Genomic DNA, 24,231 nt, shown 5'->3' on the forward strand with positions numbered 1-24,231 from the left:
GTCCACGGGATTTTCCATGCAAGAGTACTGGAGTGGGATGCCATTGCCTTCTCCTAAAAATGATTGAGATAATATTATTTATAAACTTCTTTGTGTGAATCTACTTGATAAATATTATAATGGCCTTCATAATAGATGCTTGACACATTTATATTGTAACTTACATGTGCTTGCCTCTGTTTATGACATGCTTTTTTGGTATCACAACACATTTCTACTTACTTTGCTATCAGATATATTTTTTTGAATCTGGAAAAAATGTGAAAACAGTTACCTTGCCGGCTAATAATAATTTTGGAAGTGAAAGCCTTATTTTTGAAATTGCTATGGTATTCTCCATCATAAGAAGAGTTCCAAGCCAGAAATGACTAGAATGGTAGGAGGAAGGACATTGAGTGTTCTCTCCTGTTTCTGATTCAAATATTTTCATGCTAATTACATTATTCAGCTTGATGAATTATATAACCTAATAGTACTCTGTAGCCTGTTCCTAGCACCCACACCTCCTTTTTAATGTACAACAAGAATATAATTTTGTGTATATGCATTTGCACATATACAAACAAAATCGAAGTTATTTGTTCTTCTGAAATTCTTGATCAAATGATATATTTCCCATAACACTGCTTTTCATTTCTTGCAGGTGTGCAGATCAGCGAAAAGTCTTCTATTTTTATCACTCCAGTGCTTGGAAGTGTGAGCTTCGAGAACATGGACCCTTTCTATAGAAGAGGAATTTCTTATTTTGGAACTGTGGGTTTGAAAAAAAAAGTGTTTTCATTTGATTTTCTTAGGTCATAGGTTGCCTTTTGAAAATTTCTGAACACTTTTTTCCTACTTTCAGAACACATGTGTAGCATGACTGTATATGATATATTGGAAAAAGTCCTAGGCTGAAAGAAAGCAATAGATACAATTATAGGTATCTCCATATCAAAAATTTTTTAATAGAACGTCTTTCTGCCTAATGGAATTTAAGATAATTACAAATAAACAATCACATTTGCAAATAGAAAATGCTTTCTTGGTAGAAATAGGACATTTTAATTTAAAAAATTAATGCTTCTTTTTGTGTGTGTGTGCAGCTTAAATTTTCCGGCCCTAATAATGTTCCAGTGGTGAACAAGTTATTGCAGTTGGAGCTTAATGACAGATTGGTAGGAAACTACACCACAGATGAGAATGGTGAAGCTCAGTTTTCCATTGATACTTCTGATATATTTGATCCGGAGTTTCGTCTGAAAGTAAGACATCAGAGTGGATGAGATCCCACAGAAGAAATGAATGTTAGGAATTTTGGAGATTAGAAATCTCTTAAAAGATACTTCGCATTGAAAATACATTTTAATACACTTTAACGTTTAGTGTATTTTATGTTTGTTCATTAAATAATACATAAGAATACTTATTCAAGATAACAGCCAATTACTATTATTACAAATTCTCCAATAACCAATATTTTCCTCTGAGAAAGTAGAAATAGCTCATAAAGATGATTTGGCTTCTTTCCTTTGACCATTTTGTGCATAGATAAGAGAGATACTATGATTTCTCCTCTTCTGTTTAAACAGAATTTTGCATTTAAACAATTGGTTAGTGTTCAAATGTAGCTGAAAGACACAAGGCCTAATGTTGACTTCAATGACAAAGTGAGAGAAACAACTCATTGTAGGCCTGATGAAATAGACATACAACTAAGGTCATGTTTTATATATGAAAAGAGGGGAGTGCTCTTATTATTTTACTGCCAGTAACAACTCTGAAATGTTAACCACAAGCTAAGATTCTTCCCTGTCCTGAAGAGATAAGAGGCTTTCCATTCTATAATAATGACTGTCCCTGGAAGATCTTTATACCTCTACAACCCATTTGCTTTCCTTTATCTTCTCAGGCCGTATATATCAGACCACAAAGCTGCTACCTTCCAAGCTGGTTAATTCCAGAGTACATGGATGGCCATTTCTCAGTCCAACGCTTCTACTCGCGAACCAGCAGCTTCCTGATGATTGAGCCTGAACCCAAGGAACTTAGATGCAATCAAGAGAAGATTGTTACTATACATTACTCTCTAAACACTGACGCATACAGGGATAATGCAAACATCAACTTCTTCTATTTGGTAAGTCTCAGTGGGTCGATTCATGGATCTTGTCTAATTGTCTGCTTAGCCCAGTACAGCTCAGAACCTGTACGTCAGTTGGGCCATGTTAATCAGATTGAACCAAGCTTCTTCTTTTGCTGGTGAGTACCACTGGGTCCACGAAGAACAAACCCAGAAATAAACACATAAAAATATCCAAGGTCATTTCAGTTTTTCCAAGGTCAAAAAGCTTAATTATGTATTTATTTTAAACTTTTTCTTTAAAACGAAGATCATGGCATCTGGTCCTATCACTTCATGGGAAATAGATGGGAAAACAGTGTCACACTTTATTTTGGGGGGCTCCAAAATCACTGCAGATGGTGACTGCAGCCATGAAATTAAAAGATGCTTACTCCTTGGAAGGAAAGTTATGACCAACCTAGATAGCATGTTCAAAAGCAGAGACATTACTTTGCCAACAAAGGTCCGTCTAGTCAAGGCTATGGTTTTTCCAGTGGTCATGTATGGATGTGAGAGTTGGTCTGTGAAGAAAGCTGAGCACCAAAGAATTGATGCTTTTGAACTCTGGTGTTGGAGAAGACTCTTGAGAGTCCCTTGGACTGCAAGGAGATCCAACCAGTGCATTCTGAAGGAGATCAGCTCTGGGATTTCTTTGGAGGGAATGATGCTGAAGCTGAAACTCTAGTACTTTGGCCACCTCATGCGAAGAGTTGACTCATTGGAAAAGACTCTGATGCTGGGAAGGATTGGGGGCAGGAGGAGAAGGGGATGACAGAGGATGAGATGGCTGGATGGCATAACTGACTCGATGGACATGAGTCTGAGTGAACTCCGGGAGTTGGTGATGGACAGGGAGGCCTGGCGTGCTGCGATTCATGGGGTCGCAAAGAGTCAGACACGGCTGAGCAACTGAACTGAACTGAACTGACTGACGGCTGATTAACAGTGTTGTGATAGTTTCATGTGAACAGCGAAAGGACTCAGCCATACATATACATGTATCCATTCTCCCCAAATCCTCTTCCGATCCAGGTTGCCACATAACATGGAGCAGAGTTTGCTATGCTGTTCAGTAGGTGCTTATTGGTTATCCATTTTAAATACAGCAGTGTGTACATGTCCAGCCCAAACTCCCTAATTATCCCTTTCCCCCCAACATTTCCCCCTTCCAGGGCAACCATAAATTCATTCTTTAAGTCTGTGAATCTGTTCCTGGAAAATTTTATTACTCAGAGTCTGCTATTTTATGCATTCAGTTCTAACTCACATTAAGTAAATGCATACCCTTCAGGAAAATGAAGTATTACACAGCTACTACAGCTACCAGAGAGCAAAGTAGGAGGTTGACTTTGATGAGCAATAAAAGAATTAGCCCTTTTGGTTCTGGCCCTATCCGTTTTGTCTCTATAAGGTTATGGAAAGGTGAAAAGCTACAAACTTGGGAATTAGGACTCCTGACTGGAATCCTCTTCCCTCTCCTATGTATTAGGTGAGCTAGCTGATCTTTGGCAGATTGTTTAAACTCTCTAAGCCTTAACTTCCCCAGCTATATATTTGTCACTGGAAGGAAAAACAAAAGACTTTGCTCCAAGGGTAAGTATTACATGTCAGGCAGTGTTATAAGGGGTTTTTTTTTAATTAACTCATTAATTAGCCCTATGAGTATCTTCTTTTTATAAATAAGGGGACAGGGGCAAAGAGGTGAAACAACTTGGCTTATTTGAAGCCAGTTAGTCTCAACGGTTTCAGGGCTTTATTCACCCCTCCATAATCAGCTCTCAGTCAACTGTGGTCACTTGCTCTGTTCCTTCCCAAGTTGTGAAAGAGCCCGTTTTTCATATTTGTTTGTAAAAACTACTTTATCTTATAGAATTATGATTAGGTCATTCATTATATAATAACAACATGATACCTGAGCAATTGAATATTTCCTGCCATATCAGTAAACAAAGAATGTCACAGTCATAAGCAGCTGTAGCCACCATAGTTAGTGAGCTGGTGAGCCCTGAGGGGACTTGGTAAAGAAAAAATACTGGGAGTTGGTGATGGACAAGGAGGCCTGGTGTGCTGCAGTCCATGGGGTTGCAAAGAGTCGGACACGACTGAGCGACTGAACTGAACTGAGAAGCCACCAGACTGTAGTCACTCACTGCAGGAAGTGACTGAGGAAGTGAGTGAGCCCTGAGGAAACCTGAGAAATGAAAATACAGGATATTAGACCCAGATAGTTGGGTACTTATCAGAGGAATGATTTCAGTGAGCCCAGATCTTGCATCTTCCCATACATCGAAAAGTGCTAAATTCCTTAACTTGGGATACCTGGTTTTCATTAATTAACAATAACCTTTTGATGTACCTGCATTTTGTTGCAAGATTTCCCTCAGCTCCTCAGAGCAGGTCTCTCAGTTTTACTTGAAATGCTTTCTCCCAGGATTGAAATCCTAAAAATTCCCAGCAAATAAGGTATAACTCTCAACTTTTAGGTTGTGAATATATTTTTAAGTCCATATTCCATATTATCTAACATGCTATCACATGCTGTGTTTTCTTTGTTCTGCACAGGTTATGGTGAAAGGAGCAATCTTCCTCAGTGGACAGAAGGAGATCAGAAACAAAGGTGTATATAAAGCATTGACTTTTTTTTTTAAACATGCGCTCTACCTTCATTTTTCTGTCTTTTAAAGAAATGTTACTGTGATTCTAGTCAAGCAGTTAGGAAGGGCACTTAGCATTACAATTTGTGGATAGAGGCCCAGGGTAACCTGCTAAATATTTCAGTGAAAGAGATTTCAACTTGTTTCTATGATTGCTAGGCTACCAGGTACAATATGGAAAAAGTGATGTCCAAAACTCAAACATTGCTATTGTCTAAATTATGCAGTCTTCTTTCATATATGTACTTCCCATTCATTGATTGATTGGGGCTTCCCAGATGGCTCAATAGTGAAGAATCCACCTGTCAATGTAGGAGATGTGGGTTCGATCCCCGTGTTGGGAAGATTCCCTGGAGGAGAAAATGGCTACCCACTCCAGCATTCTTGCCTGGAAAATCCCATGGACAGAGAAACCTGGTGGGTTACCGTCTATGGCGTTTCGAAGAGTTGGACATGAGTTAGCAAGTGAGAATGCACACAATTTATCGATTAATTGATCTTCCTTTAAAATAAAGTCCAATTTGCTCTTTCTATCCATAAGCCATTCTTTTTTATCTAAGTGTACCCAGTGAGTCAGGAAACTTCTGGTACTGTGTCTGCTGCTCATCTCTCATATTTACACAGCCTGGAAGGGAAACATCTCCTTCCCCATCAATGTCAGTGCTGATCTGGCTCCTGTGGCTGTCATGCTTGTCTACACTCTTCACCCCAGTGGGGAAATCGTAGCTGACAGTGTCAAATTCCAGGTGGAAAAATGCTTTAAAAACAAGGTGAGGTCTCTTCTATTTCTTGCATGTTCTGAGTGAGAGGGGTGGGCAGTTTACTCCCTGGTGTCTCCTTGTTTTTTGACTGCTTATAACCTTTACACGGTCATCTCACAATCAGCATTGGTACAGCTCAGTTATTAGGTGATGAATCATCAAACAGAATGAACCACTTTTGACAGCAGTGCCAATCCTGAGATGGCACGAGGGTTGGTGAAGGTGGTGTGCATGTGAGGATGGAGAATTAAGGGGGAGAGTGGGCAAGAGAAATAAAGGTACAGAAATCTATAAAGATTTACTTGGAAAAGATCAGACATAGTCCAACCACTGGGTTGGCCAAAAAATTTTTTTGGGTTTTCTATAAGATGCTATGGAAAACCATGAATGAAATGCTTGGTGAACCCAACATTTTCATGTAAAATAATCTTACTCATTCCTTTTCTTCCTTAATTTTAGGTTAGCATAAAGTTCTCGAAGGAGCAGGGACTACCGGGCTCCAGCACTGATCTCCATCTTCAGGCATCCCCTGACTCGGTCTGTGCCCTCCGGGCTGTGGATAAAAGCGTTCTCCTATTGAAGTCAGAACAACAGCTGTCGGCGGAAAGTGTAAGTTCTCAGATTTCCTCAAGTCTTACGCTCCAGATTATATTTTTATTTGAAATGGATCAGGTTAAAAATGTCAAACATTGTCTTTCTTTGTCTTTCTATGGATTTCACACTTAATTATTTTTCTTGGATGGCTCAGGACTCACAACAATAAAGAATTCTATGGATAATTATAATGGGTTAGGGATTATACAACTGTAGATGTAACCATATATATGAAAACCTAGAGTTAAATCTCAGTATCAAAGAGTATGCTTGGACATTCTGTTATCTGTTAATAGATCTTATATTTTCATAAGCATTTCCAAACCAGCAATTTCAGAATATTTCATCAAAGTCATCTCAATTAAAAGCTATTGGATATTTTAATTTCCCATTTTCTTTCATTTGCTTTTACTTTTTTTTTAATTGGAGTATAATTGCTCTACAATGTTATATTAGTTTTTACTATACAACAAAGTGAATCAGTTATATGTATATATATTTCCCATCACTCTTTTTTAAAATTTATTTTTAATTGAAATAGAATTGCTTTACAATATAATGTTAGTTTCCAGTATACAACAAGGTGAACCAGCTATATGTGTACATATACTCCCTCCCTGGTGTCCCCATCCCATCCCTCTACAGAGCATCCCTCACAGAGCACTGAGCTGAGCTCCCTGGACTGTACAGAATCTTCCCACTAGCTCTCTGTTTTACACATGGTAGCATATATCTGTCAGTGCTGCTCTCTCAATCATCCCAGTTCTCTATGTCTGTGTTTCTATTCTTGCCCTGCAAGTACGTTCTCACATTTTGAAGTTGCATCTTTTCCTTCCTCTAAAGATCTGATTATGTCCCATCAACCGCAAGGTTTGGAAGCTGCCACTTCCAGGCCCATATATTTTAAGCCCCTCTCTTATTAAATCCAAAGGCCATGATTCATGCTTTGACACTTAATGTTGTACTTTCTTTCATCTGGAGTTGACTAGTGTGTGTATCCTCCAATTTCTCCATGCTAGTCTTTTCTTTCCTTCATGTAGTTTCTTAAAATTTCCTTCTCCAACTTCTCAACAGTAGGAGCTCTGTTGGAATATGGTATTGATATTTCTTGTTGTTGTTGTTTAGTTGTTGTGTCTACACAGCCATCTCATCCTCTGTTGTCCCCTTCTCCTCCTGCCCTCAATCCTTCCCAGCATCAGTCTTTTCCAATGAGTCAACTCTTCGCATGAGGTGGCCAAAGTACTGGAGTTTCAGCTTTAGCATCATTCCTTCCAAAGAAACCCCAGGGCTGATCTCCTTCAGAATGGACTGGTTGGATCTCCTTGCAGTCCAAGGGACTCTCAAGAGTCTTCTCCAACACCACACTTCAAAAGCATCAATTCTTTGGCGCTCAGCTTTCTTAACAGTCCAACTCTCACATCCATACATGACCACTGGAAAAACCATAGCCTTGACTAGACAGACCTTTGTTGGCAAAGTAATGTCTCTGCTTTTGAATATTCTATCTAGGTTGGTCATAACTTGTGCTTCCAAGGAGTAAGCGTCTTTTAATTTCATGGGTGCAATCACCATCTGCAGTGATTTTGGAGCCCAAAAAAATAAAGTCTGACACTGTTTCCAGTGTTTCCCCATCTATTTCCCATGAAGTGATGGGACCGGATGCCATGATCTTCGTTTTCTGAATGTTGAGCTTTAAGCCAACTTTTTCACTCTCCACTTTCACCTTCATCAAGAGGCTTTTGAGTTCCTCTTCACTTTCTGCCATAAGGGTGGTGTCATCTGCATATCCGAGGTTATTGATATTTCTCCCAGCAATCTTGATTCCAGCTTGTGCTTCTTCCAGTCCAGCGTTCCTCATGATGTACTCTGCATAGAAGTTAAATCAGCAGGGTGACAATATACAGCCTTGATGTACTCCTTTTCCTATTTGGAACCAGTCTGTTGTTCCATGTCCAGTTCTAACTGTTGCTTCCTGACCTGCATATAGGTTTCTCAAGAGGCAGGTCAGGTGTTCTGGTATTCCCATCTCTTTCAGAATTTTCCACAGTTTATTGTGATCTACACAGTCAAAGGCTTTGGCATAGTTAATAAAGCAGAAATAGATGTTTTTCTGGAACTCTCTTGCTTTTTCAATGATTCAGCGGATGTGGGCAATTTGATCTCTGGTTCCTCTGCCTTTTCTAAAACCAGCTTGAACATCTGGAAGTTCACGGTTCAATATATACACTACTATATATAAAATCGGAGAAGGCAATGGCACCCTACTCCAGTACTCTTGCCTGGAAAATCCCATGGATGGAGGAGCCTGGTAGGCTGCAGTCCATGGGGTCGCTAAGAGTCGGAGAGGACTGAGCAACTTCACTTTCACTTTTCACTTTCATGTATTGGAGAAGGAAATGGCAACCCACTCCAGTGTTCTTGTGTGGAGAATCTCAAGGACGGGGGAGCCTGGTGGGCTGCTGTCTATGGGGTCACACAGAGTCAGACACGACTGAAGTGACTTAGCATAGCATAACATAGCATATATAAAATAGGTAATTTATAAGACCCTGCTGTATAGCACAGGAAACGCATCTCAATACTCTGTAATGGCCTATATTAGAAAAGAATCTGAAAAAAAAGTGAATATAGGTATATGTGTAATTTAATCACTTTGCTATATACCTGAAACTAACACAACATTGTAAATTAACTATACTCCAATAAAATTTTTTTAAATCATATATGAGCAATTATATATTATGTGTTACTAGAATATATGCTTTTCTATTTTTGATAATGAAATTTACATATTGAATAGTTTCTTTTTTGCCTTGGCTGCCTGGAAACAGATTCAGATTTGATTATTATGCTTATTCATGGAAACATAGCAACTTGTCTGTTTTACATGTTTATTTACTTCATTTTACTTGATTTTAAATTTTTTATTTGTTTTTAGTAAATAAATTTTTTAATGGACTCTTTTTCCCTTAAACCATATCAAAATATAAAACTGAAAATAAATTAAAATGTATAAGGATTATAAAATAATTATGTGTTGATGTATTTTTAAATGAAGAATAAATGGTTATAGCACAAAAAATTGCCAATTTTGCCACTACAAAAACAATATTTCAAATAATTAGAAACCATGATATTTTTCTTCCAGGTGTACAATATGCTCCCAAATACAGAACTGTATGGTTATTTCTATCGTGGTCTCAACCTTGATGATGGCAAGCTAGACCCTTGCATTCCTCAGAAAGATATGTTTTACAATGGCTTGTATTATATACCTGTAAGCAACCATGGGGATGGAGACATCTATGATATTGTCAAGGTAAGATCATTTTAGGCTTTAAAATTGCTGCATGAGGGGACTTCCCTGGTGGTCCAGTGGTTAAGACTTCACCTTTCAAAGCCAGGGGTGTGGGTTCAATCCCTGGTTGAAAAGCTAAGATCCCAAATGCCTTGAGGCCAATAAAACCCCAAAACATAAAGCAGAAGCAATATTGTAACAAAGTACATAAAGACTTTTAAAATAGTCCACATCAAAAAAATACTTTAAAAAAATTATTGCACATCAATTTTAATCTTAGTTTTCCTAATGCATATCTTGGAGAAGGAAATGACAACCCACTCCAGTATTCTTGCCTGGAAAATTCTGTGGACAGAGGAGCCTGGTGGGTTACAGGCCATGGGGTCACAAAAGAGTCAGACATGACCATGTATGTATGCACCGAATGCAAATCTATGTTTTATTATTTGTGCAGTAAAGAATCTGTCTGCAATGCAGGAGACCTGGGTTTGATCCTTGGGTTGGGAAGATCCCCTGAAGAAGGGAATGGCAACCCACTCCATTATTCTTGCCTGGAGAATGGACAGAAAAGTTTGGTGGGCTACAGTCCGGGGGGGTGGGTCCCAAAAAGTCAGACATGACCAAGTGACTAACACCTCCTTTTCTTTGAGATTGAGGTCAGTAATGTGCTTTACATCACTCAGAAATTGTCTTATAAAGAAGATATTCATTTTTGTTGATTTTTTTTCTCTGTGGAAAAAAAATTATGGGGTGGCTGAAATGATGTTGATGTTAAAGTTAAAACTTGATGTTAGAAGCAATGAGACAATCTTCAAGGTATTGTAATAAATTTTATGCAGAAATCATCAAATCAGGAGGTTAACACAGAGCCTCAGCTCCATTTATACAAAGGCTATCACTGGAATATTCTGAGGCTTCCTAAAAGGGTATTTTTTTAAAAGATTTTTTTTTTAATGTGGACCTTTTTTTTTAGTCTTTATGGAATTTGTTACAATACTGCTTCTGTTTTATGTTTTGGTTTTTCGGCCACAAGGTATATGGGATCTTAGCTCTTCAACCAGGGATCAAACTGACACCCCCTGCACTGGAAGGCAAAGTCTTAACCACTGGATCACTGGGGAATTCCCTAAAGGAATCTTTATGATTGAAGTCTGCTGGGGCTGCTGCTAAGTCGCTTCAGTCGTGTCCAATTCTGTGCGACCCCATAGACGGCAGGCCACCAGACTCCTCTATCCCTGGGATTCTCCAGGCAAAAATACTAGCATGGGTTGCCACCACAGCTATAGAAAGAAAGGGGAATAGAATCAGACATTTTCTTTCAAGTCCCAGAGCTCCAATTTACTGGCTGTGTCTCATACACATATGTTCATGTGTGTGTGTGATGTTAATTAAGGCAACGATAACATCTCATAAATATTTGTCCCTTAAAATCAAATGGAGAATAATGTAAAACCCTTAGCAAAATCGCAGAACACAAGTGCTGAATAATCATAATGATTATCATGTTTCCTCCAATTTTAGAGACTTCACATATCAAAGACAGGTGACTTGACTTGTAATATACCAGACCCTTGCTTGCTAGCAAAGAAAACATGTATATTTATCATATATTTTTTTAATTATAATACAGTTGATGACTTTTTTTAAGGTCTTGTATAAAGAGACTGCTCAACTTTTCCTTTGCTATTTATTTCTTTGAAGGATATGGGTCTGAAAGTCTTCACCAATCTTCATTACCGGAAACCAGAAGTATGTTCAACAGAGACAAGCATGCCATACCGCGGGCCGCTCTATCTAGAATCGGGAGGATATGCACCCATGTACAGTGCCCCATTGAAAATTGCATGTAGGTAACCTGGAATTGGGGGGGGGGGGTTGGTTAAAAGGATTCATGGAATTGGTTGTATTTTGTATGACTATCCAAAACTGAGATTTTTACATGTGCAATATGTCATGTGTTTGTCTACGACTATACATCCGACTTCCCTGGTGGCTCAGACGGTAAAGCGTTTGTCTACAATGCGGGAGATCTGGGTTTGATCCCTGGGTCAGGAAGATTCCCTGGAGAAGGAAATGGCAACCCACTCCAGTACTCTTGCCTGGAAAATCCCATGGATGGAGGAGCTTGGTGCAGGCTACTGTCCATGGGGTCGCAAAGAGTCGGGCACGACTGAGCGACTTCACTTCACATACATCCTGCAGCTGAATAAAGCAGAATAAGGTAAGTGGGAATGATATTAGCTAAAAGGAAGAATTCACTTCAGGTATGAGAGGAAGTTTATTTTTATGATAGAACACAACAGCAGAAATGTACAGGAGGGCAATCATAATGATAGGAGGAGATGCCCTTATTATGTGTAGATCAGAATACATAGTTCAAGGCAGAGAGCATTCTGATTCTCAGATGACCAAACAGCAGGCATCAGAGAAATGTGTTCAAATACCCATCCATTTTTGGCTTCCCTGGTGATGCAGGGGGTATGTGTTCAATCCCTGATGGGGGAACTAAGATCCCATAAGCCATGTGGCATGGCCAAAAAATAGGAAAAAAGAATGCCAAATATAAAAAAGAATGTATATGTGTGTGTGTGTGTATAAAAGAGTCAGTTTATTGTATAGAAGAAAGTAACCCAGCATTGTTAATCAACTATACTTCAATTTAAAAACAGAAGTTTTTTTAATGCCAAATATAGCCCAGAGGCCAAGGAAACAAAAAAAAATGTTCTTCAGAAATTAGCAATGTTGCTGTTGGTGGGAATGTAAATTGATACAGCCACTATGGAAGACGGTATGGAGATTCCTTTAAAAACTAGGAATAAAACCACCATATGAAACAGCAATCCCAATCCTAGGCATATACTCTGAGGAAACCGAAATCGAAAAAGACACATGTATCCCATTGTTCATTGTAGCACTATTTACGATAGCTAGAACATGGAAGCAACCTAGATGTCCATCAATAGATAAATGGATAAAGAAGTTGTGGTACATATACAGAATGGAATATTACTAAGCCATAAAAAGAAACACATTTGAGTCAGTTCTGATGAGGTGGATGAACCTAGAAGCTATTATACAGAGTAAAGTGAGTCAGATAGAGAAAGATAAATATCATATTCTAACACATATTTACAGAATCTAGAAAAATGGTACTGAAGAATTTGTTTACAGGGCAGCAGTGGAGAAGCAGACATGGAAAATAGACTTATGGACACGGGGAGAGGGAAGGAGAGGGTGAGATGGATGGAAAGAAGAACATGGAAATTTACATTACCATATGTGAAATAAATAGCCAACGGGAAATTCCTGTATGGCTCAGGAAACTCAAACAGGGGCTCTGTATCAACCTAGAGGGGTGGGATGGGGAGAGGGAGGGGAGGGAGGTTCAAAAGGGAGGGGATATATGTATACCTATGGATGATTCATGTTGAGATTTGACAGAAAACAGCAAAATTCCATAAAGCACGTATTCTTCAATAAATTTAAAAAAAAGAAATTAGCAATGTTAATGTCATTAGAAACTTTAGTCATTAGGATGATGGAATTGGCCAATACCAAATTGTTTCCTGGCAGACACCAGAATGTCAGACGAGAAACACCATTCAATAAATAGACATGACTTTCTCTAAATTTGACCCTGGAGGAAAAATGTTGGATGGTGTGTGTGTGTGTGTGTGTGTGTGTGTGTGTGTGTGTGTGTGTGTGTGTTGCTCTTATTTTAATAACGGGACTGATTTGAGCATCAAAACACTGACATTTAGGCTGAGATGTACGTTTATTGACACTGAGACCCAGCAGCAACCCCTATATCATGTCCCACTAAGCATGTGCGGTCAGAGACATAGCTTATGGATGTGTCATTGGAACGTTTTTTATTCTCTCTCTTTAAAACATTTCTCTTTTCTTTTAGCTAGTGAAGTCACAAGGGAGAATTTTGACTCCATAGAACGGGTTATAATTGAAACAGTAAGAACAAACTTTCCAGAAACATGGATTTGGGACCTGGTCAGCATTGAGTAAGCTTTTAAGTTTTCTTTCCTATATATCTTTATTTCTATTTTCTTTTTGTCTTTATTTCCTAAACTTTATTTCTGAGTATATAAAGAAGAACCATGTCGGTAAAATACAAAACACCATTCACTTATATGTACTGACCACATATTTTATTTTACTTTTCCTCTAGTACTGTTTCTTGTCTGTTCATTTCATGCAGATAGATGCAAGCTGCATGAATTAGAAAAAATAATGTGTTTAGAGAAATGTGACCTTTTTAAGATTAAATTTTAGCTGGATTTAGAAATCCAGCTCTCAAAATACTGATCTAACACCCTGACAAAGATCTAATGATACTGATCTATGGCTCATTTTTAACCTTCAGTTAATACTTTTTTGTTTGCTCTGGATTAAATTTAGGTTCCTGGTTTAGACAAAGGATGCATTTTACCTATAATCTCTCTTTGTAGCTCCTCCGGTTCAGCAAATCTTTCATTCACCATCCCTGATACTATAACGCAATGGGAAGCAAGTGGCTTCTGTGTGAACAGTGAGGCTGGATTTGGCATTTCATCAATAGCTTCTCTGGAAGCCTCCCAACCTTTCTTTGTTGAAATAACCTCCCCCTCTTCAGTTGTTCGGAATGAACGGTCTGATCTGATTGTCAGTGTCTTCAGCTACCTGAATACCTGTGTAGAGGTAAATTATTCCCTTTGATCTGGAGTCAAAATCTAACAAGGCCAAGAGATTTCTTGAATGTTGCCATATTCTTTTTTTTTCTCAAATACAAAATGGTACTATAGAGTCATAAGATTTTTCCTCAAACAAAAACAGTTGCTAGGGTTTCCCTGGCAGTCTAGTAGTTAAGGTTTTGCCTTCCAATGCAGGAGGTAAGGGTTCAATTTGTGGTCGGTGAGAGAAGATCCCACATGCTTCATAGCCAAAAAAAACAAAACATAAAACAGAAGCAATGTTGTAACAAATTCGATAAAAACTTTTAAAAAATGGTCCACATCAAAAAAAAAATCTTTGAAAAGCAAACAAAAATTTGCTTTAATTCACAGCAGTGATTTAAATACTGCTATAAGAAAGTCATTTTATAGTAAGTGTTATGCCAGATTTATCTTCTTATGAGAGGAGTCATTTGTATCATTTATTTTTGATGATATAAAACAAGTAAAGTAGAATTTTCTCAAGATTGGAGGAGGAATAGTGACAGCAAAATATTTAAAGTGCCGCTCTCACTTCATGACTGTTATTTTAGATTTTCACTCAACTAGAAGCATCTCAGGATTTTGAGGCAGATATCAGTACCCCTAAAGACAACAGCAGTGAGATTATCCAAGCTTCAGAGAAAAAGACATATGTCTGGACTGTTACTCCTAAGAAGCTGGGTAAGTAACTATGTGTCCATGCCAATCTCTCCTGAAAAACCAGTCTATTTTTATTGCCTAAGAGAAGGCAATGGCACCCCACTCCAGTACTCTTGCCTGGAAAATCCCATGGACGGAGGAGCCTGGTAGGCTGCAGTCCATGGGGTCGCTAAGAGTCCCATACGACTGAGTGACTTCACTTTCACTTTTCACTTTCATGCCTTGGAGAAGGAAATGGCAAGCCACTCTAGTGTTCTTGCCTGGAGAATCCCAGGGAAGGCGGAGCCTGGTGGGCTGCCTTCTATGGGGCCGCACAGAGTCGGACATAGCTGAAGAGACTTAGCATCAGCAGCAGCAGCTGTTTCCCTTAAATCCTCTATACAGAGATAACTTTATCCCTCACATTTGAAATTTATGTTTTTAAAAATTCTCATTTTTTTAGGGTCTCAATTAAAATCCTATTTTCATAATCTAATTTCTGGTTTTGCTAATGCTTATGTGGAGCAAACCCATCCTCCATTTGTTTAAAAGCAGAATGTGATTGAAATACAATGCAAAGGCTAATTTGCATTACCCATCAAGTCCATGTATCATAACCCAAGTGAAAACCATATTTTCATTAATGCTGCTCAGTTTCTTCCCTTCTCATTTGCTTCTTCACTTGCCATCAGGAACTCATGTTACCTAGACAAAAATTGCTCCTCAATCTCAATGATTGCCAGGATTTGTAAATCTACTAGATGTGTTATGAGACAACCAAAACACTGAACACTCAGATGGGAATTAAACACAGAGAAGATTAGAGTCTCAATGCATAGATTATCTGCAATATATAAAACTAAATTTGACAATATCTTGTTAAAAATACAAGGGAAGGGAAAAGTTAAAAAGAATCTAGTAAACAAGAATTATAGATGTAGTAGACACATTCTCATCATTATCACTAATATCAAAAAGTAAAATTTCCTTTATTTCATATCCTATATTTATTATATTCCTTTAGCAATACAGAGTAATTTATGAGATCACTTTAATTCACCTGACATTGGTCTGCATAAGACTAGTTTTCCTATTAGATTTTAAGTTTCTCAATTTCTGTAGCTATACAAGGTTCTCAAAAATCTTCCGCTGGCAATTGAGATAGAATACTGTACTGACTTGTATGGTTTTATGGCTTTAAGAGGAGGACACAGTTCTAAGAGTGGAGTGTCAAAAATCTATCTTAAAAAAGAAACAAAACACACTAACAAAAAATAAGAACAGTGTATTGGTTATACATAGGTATATAATGGCAACCCACTCCAGTACTCTTGCCTGGAAAATCCCATAGACAGAGGAGCATGGTAGGCTACAGTCCATGGGATCGCAAAGAGTTGGACACGACTGAGCAACTTCACAATAGGCATACAGATAATATGAAACTAAAAGTATTGTATTTTTTATTTCTCTAATTTTCACAGGAAAATTGGAGATCCATTTTAATTATGATCTATGATATCACTTCCCAGTGACTCCCCAGGTGGTTTCCCAGATAGGGCTTCCTTGGTGGTGCTAGTAATAACGAATCCACTTGCCAATGCAGGAGACATAAGAGAGGTAAGTTCTATCCCTGGGTCAGGAATATCTCTGAAGAAGGAAATGGCAATCCACTCCAGTATTCTTGCCTGGAAAATTCCATGGACAGAGGAGCCTGGTGGGCTACACAGTCCATGGCGGGCACAAAGAGGTAGACACAACTGAACCGACTTAGCATGCACGCACGTATGGTGTAAGGAAAGGAAAGGAAAGTGAAGTCACTCAGTCGTGTCCGACTCTTTGCGACCCCATGGACTGTAGCCTACCAGGCTCCTCTGTCCATGGGATTTTCCAGGCAAGAGTACTGGAGTGGATTGCCATTTCCTTCTCCACGGGATATTTCCGACCCAGGGATCGAACCCAGGTCTTCCGCATTGTAGACAGACGCTTTACTGTCTAAGCCACAGGGAGTTAAAAACAATAGATGCCCTGTTAACATTTGATTTTAATTCAATGCCCTTTCCACTATGTTGTAGTTTACTGTTTTTGTTTGTTCAATCTCAAAAAAAAAGTTAGAAGGCCTAGTTTTCTGATTTTATGCCCCTATATTGTCATATGTAAACTTTAAAAGCAATCCATATCAAGGAATTTGCTCAGTTGGCTTTGCAGAATATTCTCTTTTTTTCCACAAAAAAGAGAATATTCTGCAAAGCCAACATTTTCCACACTTTCTTAAGTTCTAGTTAGGTAAGTGAATCAATTACTTCATGTAAGGAATCTTGAAAGAGATAGAAAAGGACATCATATTATCTCCAGGCAGGAGAAAGAATGAGTTATTTTGGTCCAAGCATAAATATGATGATAAGATTTGGTTTGTCTGATTCAAGAAGTGATTTATAGACTTTTAATCATGTCCTTTCACAGAAGGGGCCAGTGGTCAATGTAATTTATATTTGGGAATGTTTTTCAGGTAAAGTGAATATCACTGTAGTTGCTGAGTCCAGGCAAAATAGTGCTTGCCCAAATGAAGCACCTGAGAGGCAGAACATGAACTGGAAAGATACTGTGATCAAAAGTCTGTTGGTACAGGTAAGCACATGCAAAACTATCAAGCCCTTCCAAGTACAAAATAGAGAGTACCATGGGCTTCCCAGGTGGTGCTAACGGGAAAGAACCCACCTGCCAATGCAGGAGTCGTAAGAGACTCATGTTCCATCCCTGGGTTGAGAAGATCTCCTGGAGGAGGAAATGGCAACCCACTCCAGTGTTCTTGCCTGAAGAATCCCAATGACAGAGGAGCCTGGCGGGCTACCCTACAGTCCATAGGGTCACAAGAGATGGACACGAGAAGTGACTTAGCATGCATGCAATAGGTTAAATAATAAAGGACATTCTCTGTAAAGAGACTTAATTGACCGTAATTGCTGTTGACAAACAGTTGGACATGACTGAGCAACTAACACTTTCACTCTCACTATTGACACAAGATATGCCATTTTAAATAAATTAAAATGGCAATAAAATTCATCCATTCTTTAATCAACACTTAACCCAGGATAGAAAAGTGTAACTTGTGAAACAGGCTTAGATTTTTTGTTTGCTCCTGACTCATGATGCTTCCTATACACCTGATCCTCTTCCCTCTCTTCCTTTAACTGACTCTCAAATCCAAGAGACAAATCTACATGCCTGTGCAGGCCTCATCATCCTCTAAAGGAATCACTGCTTGTCAATGGCATCCTCTCACCTCACCTTTTGGCATGTTCTTACTTTGCAAAACACTTTTGTTTGTCTACTGGAGAAGCTGGACAGTGCCAGGGAAACTGAGTTTGTTCCACTAAGACACTGAAGTTATCTCCATCCCTCAAAGAACTATGGGAACACAGAGCCAAAGTGGGTGTTGGTAACATACAGTGACTTGCAGATATAAACAGAAGGGGACAATGAATGGATCTTCTCCAGCGACAACCATGAGCCAGCCGTGCCTATGTAAGCTGACACGTGGTTGCTTTTTCTGTGTGGAAAGATGACCCAGACCCCTGACTTTATGCTTCTTTCTGTTTACTTTACTCTTTGATAGCCTGAAGGTATTGAAAAAGAGATGACTCAAAGTTTCCTTATCTGTACACAAGGTAAGAGGATCTTTTCTTTTTTAACTTTTTTATCTTGTACTGGGGTATAGCCAATTAACTTATATGCAGAGTACATCCTGAGAAAGGCTGGGCTGGAAGAAGCATAAGCTGGAATCAAGATTGCTGGGAGAAATATCAACAACCTCAGATATGCAGATGACACCATCCTTATAGCAGAAAATGAAGAGGAATTAAAAGCCTCTTGATGAAAGTGAAAGTGGAGAGTGAAAAAGTTGGCTTAAAGCTCAACATTCAGAAAACAAAGATCTTGGCATCTCGTCCCATCACTTCATGGGAAATAGATGGGGAAACAGTATAAACAGTGTCAGACTTTATTTTGGGGGGCTCTAAAATCACTGCAGATGGTGATTGCAGCCATGAAATTAAAAGAAGCTTACTCCTTGGAAGGAAAGTTATGACCAACCTAGATAGCATATTCAAAAGCAGAGACATTACTTTGCCAACAAAGGTCCATCTAGTCAAGGCTATGGTTTTTCCAGTGGTCCTGTATGGATGTGAGAGATGGACTGTGAAGAAAGCTGAGCTCCAAAGAATTGATGCTTTTGAACTGTGGTGTTGGAGAAGACTCTTGAGAGTCCCTTGGACTGTAAGGAGATCCAACCAGTCCATCCTAAAGGAGATCAGTCCTGGGTGTTCATTGGAAGGACTTATGCTGAGACTGAAACTCCAATACTTTGGCCACCTCATGAGAAGAGTTGACTCATTGGAAAAGACTCTGATGCTGGGAGAGATTGGGGGCAGGAGGAAAGGGGATGACAGAGGATGAGATGGCTGAATGGCATCACCGACTTGATTCACATGAGTTTGGGTGAACTCTGGGAGTTGGTGATGGACAGGGAGGCCTGGCGTGCTGCAATTCATGGGGTTACAAAGAGTCGGACACGACTGAGCAACTGAACTGAACTAATAGCAAATTAACAACACTGTGATAGTTTTGGGAGAATAGCAAAGAGACTCAGCCATACATATACATGTATCCATTCTCCCCCAAATTCCCATCATCCAGGCTGCCATGTAACATTGAGCAGATTCCCATGTGCTGTAGGATCTTCTACACGGTCAAAATAGTCCTAAAGGAAATCTATCCACAGGTCTATTTATTTCCTCTTCTTCTACTTTATTGCTATACTGAGGACTTCGGTGACTTTATTCTGAATATCCAATGGAGGATTATTTCATTTCAGGCCCAGTCTTCATTGTATAGTTTTAGTAAATATAAAGGACATTTATGAGGTTATTTTTTGTTGTCCATCTGTGACATCGATCTGTCTCAGCCTACTTCTTCCATCTTGTGAATTTTGGGGGGGTAGGGTGGGTGGAGCTCATCTTGCATGTGAACATGGCACAATTTTGGGCAGAGGGAAGTCAAGATTATGCCCAAACAGCACATAATGTAAGCAGTCCATAATGTAACATTTGCTTCTGTACTCCTGGGATGAAACAGCCATAGAAAATCATTGACCTTCAATAGCCAGTTTTATGGGCCTCATGAGTATTGCTTTATGTGGTTGATGATGATCTGATTTTTTTTTTAATTTCTTATTAACATAATTTTTTTTTTTTTTTGGCCACACTGCACATCTTACAGGATCTTAGTCCCTAGACAGGGATCAAATCAGGTCTTAGCAGTAAAAGCACTGAGTCCTAACCACTGGACTGCCAGAGGATTTCCTGATGATTTGATTTTAATGCCTAGTAAGAGTCTCCAAGTTTTACCTTTTGTGTGTAATGTTCCATATGTCATAGTCAGTAGTTTTTACTTTTTTTTTCCATACATAAGTAGTTCAGGCACTAAACTGATAGATAATAGAGGCCATCTCTAACTTGCAGATTTATATGCCATTTTCTAAATGTATTGTTATTCTAAACTAGATAAAAACCTCAAGTTCATCTCTTCAAACAAGCAACTTATAAAATAAATACAAATAATGGAATATATTTCCTAATATGTTTGTCCCACAAACCTGCTGCTATTGTTTATGAAAGAAAGCCAAACATTATTTGTTTTATTGATATTTTTTCTTTCCAGGCACCAAAGTCTCCAGGCAGGTAGATTTGAATTTGACAAATGATGTCGTAGAAGGATCAACCAGGGCCTTTTTCACTGTTGTGGGTAAGTTGGTTAAATTTTTTGTTTCACAGTGATTTGAAAATCTTAGTTGAGGTGGTAAAAAAAAAAAAAAAAAACGTCAAAGGATGGAGATATTTTTCTTACAGTATCAATTGGAGGGAATTATTGTTGAGGATGATCTCCTATGTTTGTTTCTGCATGGGATCTGAAGGACTTACAGCACCATTTTTAAATCCATGCCCCTGTGCAACAAACTGAGAGGGTATAGACAACCATGGGTTAAATAAATAGCTAGTGGGAACCTGCTGTACAGCACAGAGTGTTCGGCTCAGTACTCTGTGATGACCTAGAAAGGTCAGATGGGGGAGTGGGTAGGAGGGAGGCTCAAGAGGGAGGGGATATATGTATACATGTATTAAGAGCTGATTCATGTAACACAACATTGTAAAGCAGTTATACTTCAATTAAGGTTCGATGCACGGTACTGGATGCTTGGGGCTGGTGCACTGGGACGACCCAGAGGGAGGGTATGGGAGGGAGGAGGGAGGAGGGTTCAGGATTGGGAACGCGGGTATACTGGTGGCGGATTCATTTCGATATTTGGCAAAACTAATACAATATTGTAAAGTTTAAAAATAAAATAAAATAAAATTTAAAAAAAATAAAAAGTCACCTTCTCTACTTTCAAAAAAAAAAAATTTTTTTTTAATCTATGTCCCTAGAAGATATTTTTTCTGCTGAATGATAATTGGTGTTTAGAAAACAAAGAGTCCTATTATAGCCTGTCCATCTGAAATATTAAATATACCTTTGGAGATCAGAATACACTTTGTTAGAAATGCTGGAAATTTCCTCAGTAAAGGAGAAAACTGTTCCAGAGAAGTCAGCTTTCTTTGTCTATTATTAACATCTACATTTTGGGGAAAGAAATAGATTACATTATGTAATTCACAGGGTCAGCTTCTCAAAAAAACAAACCAGCAAGCAATCAAGTGAACAAACACAGTTTCTTAAATTCCTTGTCTCTGTGGTAATAGGAGATTTTCCAAAACATTTTTCATACCAGAAACCTCTTTCACTTCACCCTCTTTAGAATTACTTCATGAAAACATTCCTTGTTTCCACCTTTTAGACCTATTTTAAAATGTTCTTTCCTTCCACTATGCCTCTTTCACCTATTGTCATTAATGCTGAGATGCCAAGTTTAACGAGCAGTAACATTGTTTGTCCTGTTTTTAGGGGATATTCTAGGACTTGCAATACAGAATCTGGAGAATCTTTTCCAAATGCCCTATGGAGGTGGAGAACAGAATATTGCCCTGCTAGCATCCAATACCTACATCCTAGACTATCTGAAATCTACTAAACAACTGACAGAGGAAGTTAAATCTAAAGCTTTATTCTTCTTATCTAATGGTGAGAAGATTGAAGTAATTTCTGCCTATAATAGATTAAATAAATTATTACTAATATCAAGATGTCATAAAGCTGCTATTATGAGGTAGTCGCATGGGGAAAAAGTATATCTGAAGAACTGAGTCACTCTGAGTCCTAGCTCTATTTTGCGGTGTTTTTGTTTGTTTGGGGGCTTTTTTGGAATTCAATATCTGTATGGTCATTTGGCTTCACAATTCAGACCGGTACTGTTTCACATTATGAGCTCAGGGTTTTTTTTTAATGCCTAATATTTTGCCAAGCTACTTTGTTAGTGGGTTTTGTTATTGTTATTAATGGTAGCTATAAACAGTTCATTTATCAACTTCTGTATTTGTTTGCTCAATTGCATTCCATTGAGATGAAGTGATTCATTTTGTATTTAGAAAGATCTTGTAAATGTGATATCAAAGAAAAGTTCAGGAGTATAATTTATTTTATTCTTTTTTTCAGAAAAATAACACTGAAATGAAATAACCCCAAGGAAAAAAACTAAACAATTAGTAATATCAGACAACTATTGAGTTAGATATAGTCACATGGAATATCTTACTTGTAATTAAAACCCTATAAGGTAGAAGCTATCTTTTCTCCCTATGGATGGAGAACCTGAGTTTCAGAAATTAAAATTTAAATGATCATCTAGTCATTTATGTCCGTCTATTACCAAAACACGGGGCTGTTACTACACCATTATTTTTCTTCTAACTTTCTTAAAGAATAATTTCCTACCATGTTGTATTTTAGGTTATCAGAAGCAGTTGTCTTTCAAAAACTTGGATGGTTCCTATAGTCTGTTTTGGCAGAGGAATCAGGAAGGAAGCATACGGTAAGAGATGAAATTTTTATTTTAAATAATACAAGAATGATCTGAGGAGGACGTGTGAGGGGCTGAGGGGAACTGTGTTTGGTGGGGATTTGAAAGTAACACTTTTGTGTTTCAAAGTGAATTCCTAGAGGTGAATCAGTTAAAACTAAAATATTTGATTATTCCAACTTTAAAGCAACAATGTACTGAAAGTCTCATAATAGATTGCTTAGATGTCTGGTCATTTAATGACACCCCCACCAATATTTCCAGTCTGTGGTAAATGGCACATCTTAGTCTGCCTCTCTCGGCCCCATGTAGACTGAGGAAAGTAAAACTAAAAGGCTCCAAAGCACCTAATTACACCCATTCCATTCTTTCTTCATGTATGGACAATCTGATGGATTCTATAGAAATTTGTGCATAAACGTGCTGGAAATTACATGCTCTTACTTTCACATATTGCTGTTCATAACAGTTTACTGGTCCAAAGGAAAGAACTGCTGTCAATCAAGACTTGTTACAGTCGCTCTCAGCCAGATCAGATCCACCCATGACCCAAAGCAATCAGTGATGACGGACCTGATGGGAAGCTGACACCATTTCTTTCTTATCTAATTTCTGTCTAACTGACAATTGGCTTTACAGGCTCAGTGCTCTTACTTTTAAGACATTTGCGGGAATGAAGAAATATGTCTTCATTGATGAACTGGTTCAAAGGGAGACCTTGATCTGGCTTGCAAGCAAACAGAAAATAGATGGTTGCTTTAAAAGTGATGGCAAGCTTTTCAGCAATGCCTGGGAGGTGAGTGATTCACACAAGTAAGCTTTTCTTTCTCCTTTGCATTACCTGCCTTATCCAGCTCTTGGGACCATGAGTACACTCATGAATATTATTCCTTCTGCTGCCTTGATAGGCTTGTGGTGTGTAAATCAAAGCCATTATTACTGCTGCCTGCATGTTACCCTCAGCCTGCACTGAATTCCTCTTGAATCTATTATTTGTCTTACTGTTCTCAGTCCTTTCTTAGAACCAGTCTCCTTGAGTAGATAAACTGAGAATAGGAGAGAGGGGACTGAAAAATAACCTAGAGAGGAAACAGTTTATAAATTTGAAGCAAACATTATTTATTTCTATGTATGGATGGTAAGCCAGTTCAGGAAGAGGATCTCATAATTTATATTGTTTCAATGGAGCACTGATCCAATACCTCCTTAAATTAAAGCATGAGGACCTCACTTGCCTCAGGTCAAAATGCAAATAGAATGAAGTCTGTCCTTGATAGACCTGTTCTTTCCTTTTCCTGTCCATATTTAGATATATCACTTGGTATTCTCCATATGCTGCACCGTGGCCAAAAAAAAAAAAAAATTTAATGATATCTGTCCCAGTGTTTCTTTCCTATCTAGTTTCCCTTCAGAAGCATAGCCGTTCTTTGGTGCTCTGCTGTCCTATATGACTCATGGTTCCTT

At 38.4% G+C, this 24,231-nt stretch overlaps 1 protein-coding gene and 1 long non-coding RNA gene across 2 annotated transcripts in view; one reads left to right on the forward strand and one right to left on the reverse strand.

Annotated features, from left to right (window-relative positions):
* Positions 1 to 24,231, forward strand: part of OVOS2 (ovostatin 2) — a 52,026-nt gene that overhangs the window by 17,479 nt on the left and 10,316 nt on the right. Inside the window, 18 exon segments of the mRNA NM_001164024.1 lie at positions 644 to 753; positions 1,086 to 1,244; positions 1,892 to 2,133; positions 5,328 to 5,370; positions 5,373 to 5,528; positions 5,979 to 6,128; positions 9,262 to 9,432; positions 11,113 to 11,261; positions 11,887 to 11,889; positions 13,338 to 13,427; positions 13,875 to 14,103; positions 14,669 to 14,798; positions 17,263 to 17,381; positions 18,373 to 18,424; positions 20,475 to 20,558; positions 21,756 to 21,932; positions 22,698 to 22,779; positions 23,407 to 23,563. Of these exon segments, the coding sequence (NP_001157496.1) occupies positions 644 to 753; positions 1,086 to 1,244; positions 1,892 to 2,133; positions 5,328 to 5,370; positions 5,373 to 5,528; positions 5,979 to 6,128; positions 9,262 to 9,432; positions 11,113 to 11,261; positions 11,887 to 11,889; positions 13,338 to 13,427; positions 13,875 to 14,103; positions 14,669 to 14,798; positions 17,263 to 17,381; positions 18,373 to 18,424; positions 20,475 to 20,558; positions 21,756 to 21,932; positions 22,698 to 22,779; positions 23,407 to 23,563 (2,303 nt within the window).
* LOC132345342 (uncharacterized) overlaps positions 1 to 24,231 on the reverse strand; it is a 53,700-nt gene that overhangs the window by 8,281 nt on the left and 21,188 nt on the right. The gene's annotated exons all lie outside the window — the stretch shown is intronic.

The sequence above is a fragment of the Bos taurus genome, chromosome 5 (genome assembly GCF_002263795.3).
Source record: "Bos taurus isolate L1 Dominette 01449 registration number 42190680 breed Hereford chromosome 5, ARS-UCD2.0, whole genome shotgun sequence".
Lineage (NCBI taxonomy): Eukaryota > Metazoa > Chordata > Mammalia > Artiodactyla > Bovidae > Bos > Bos taurus.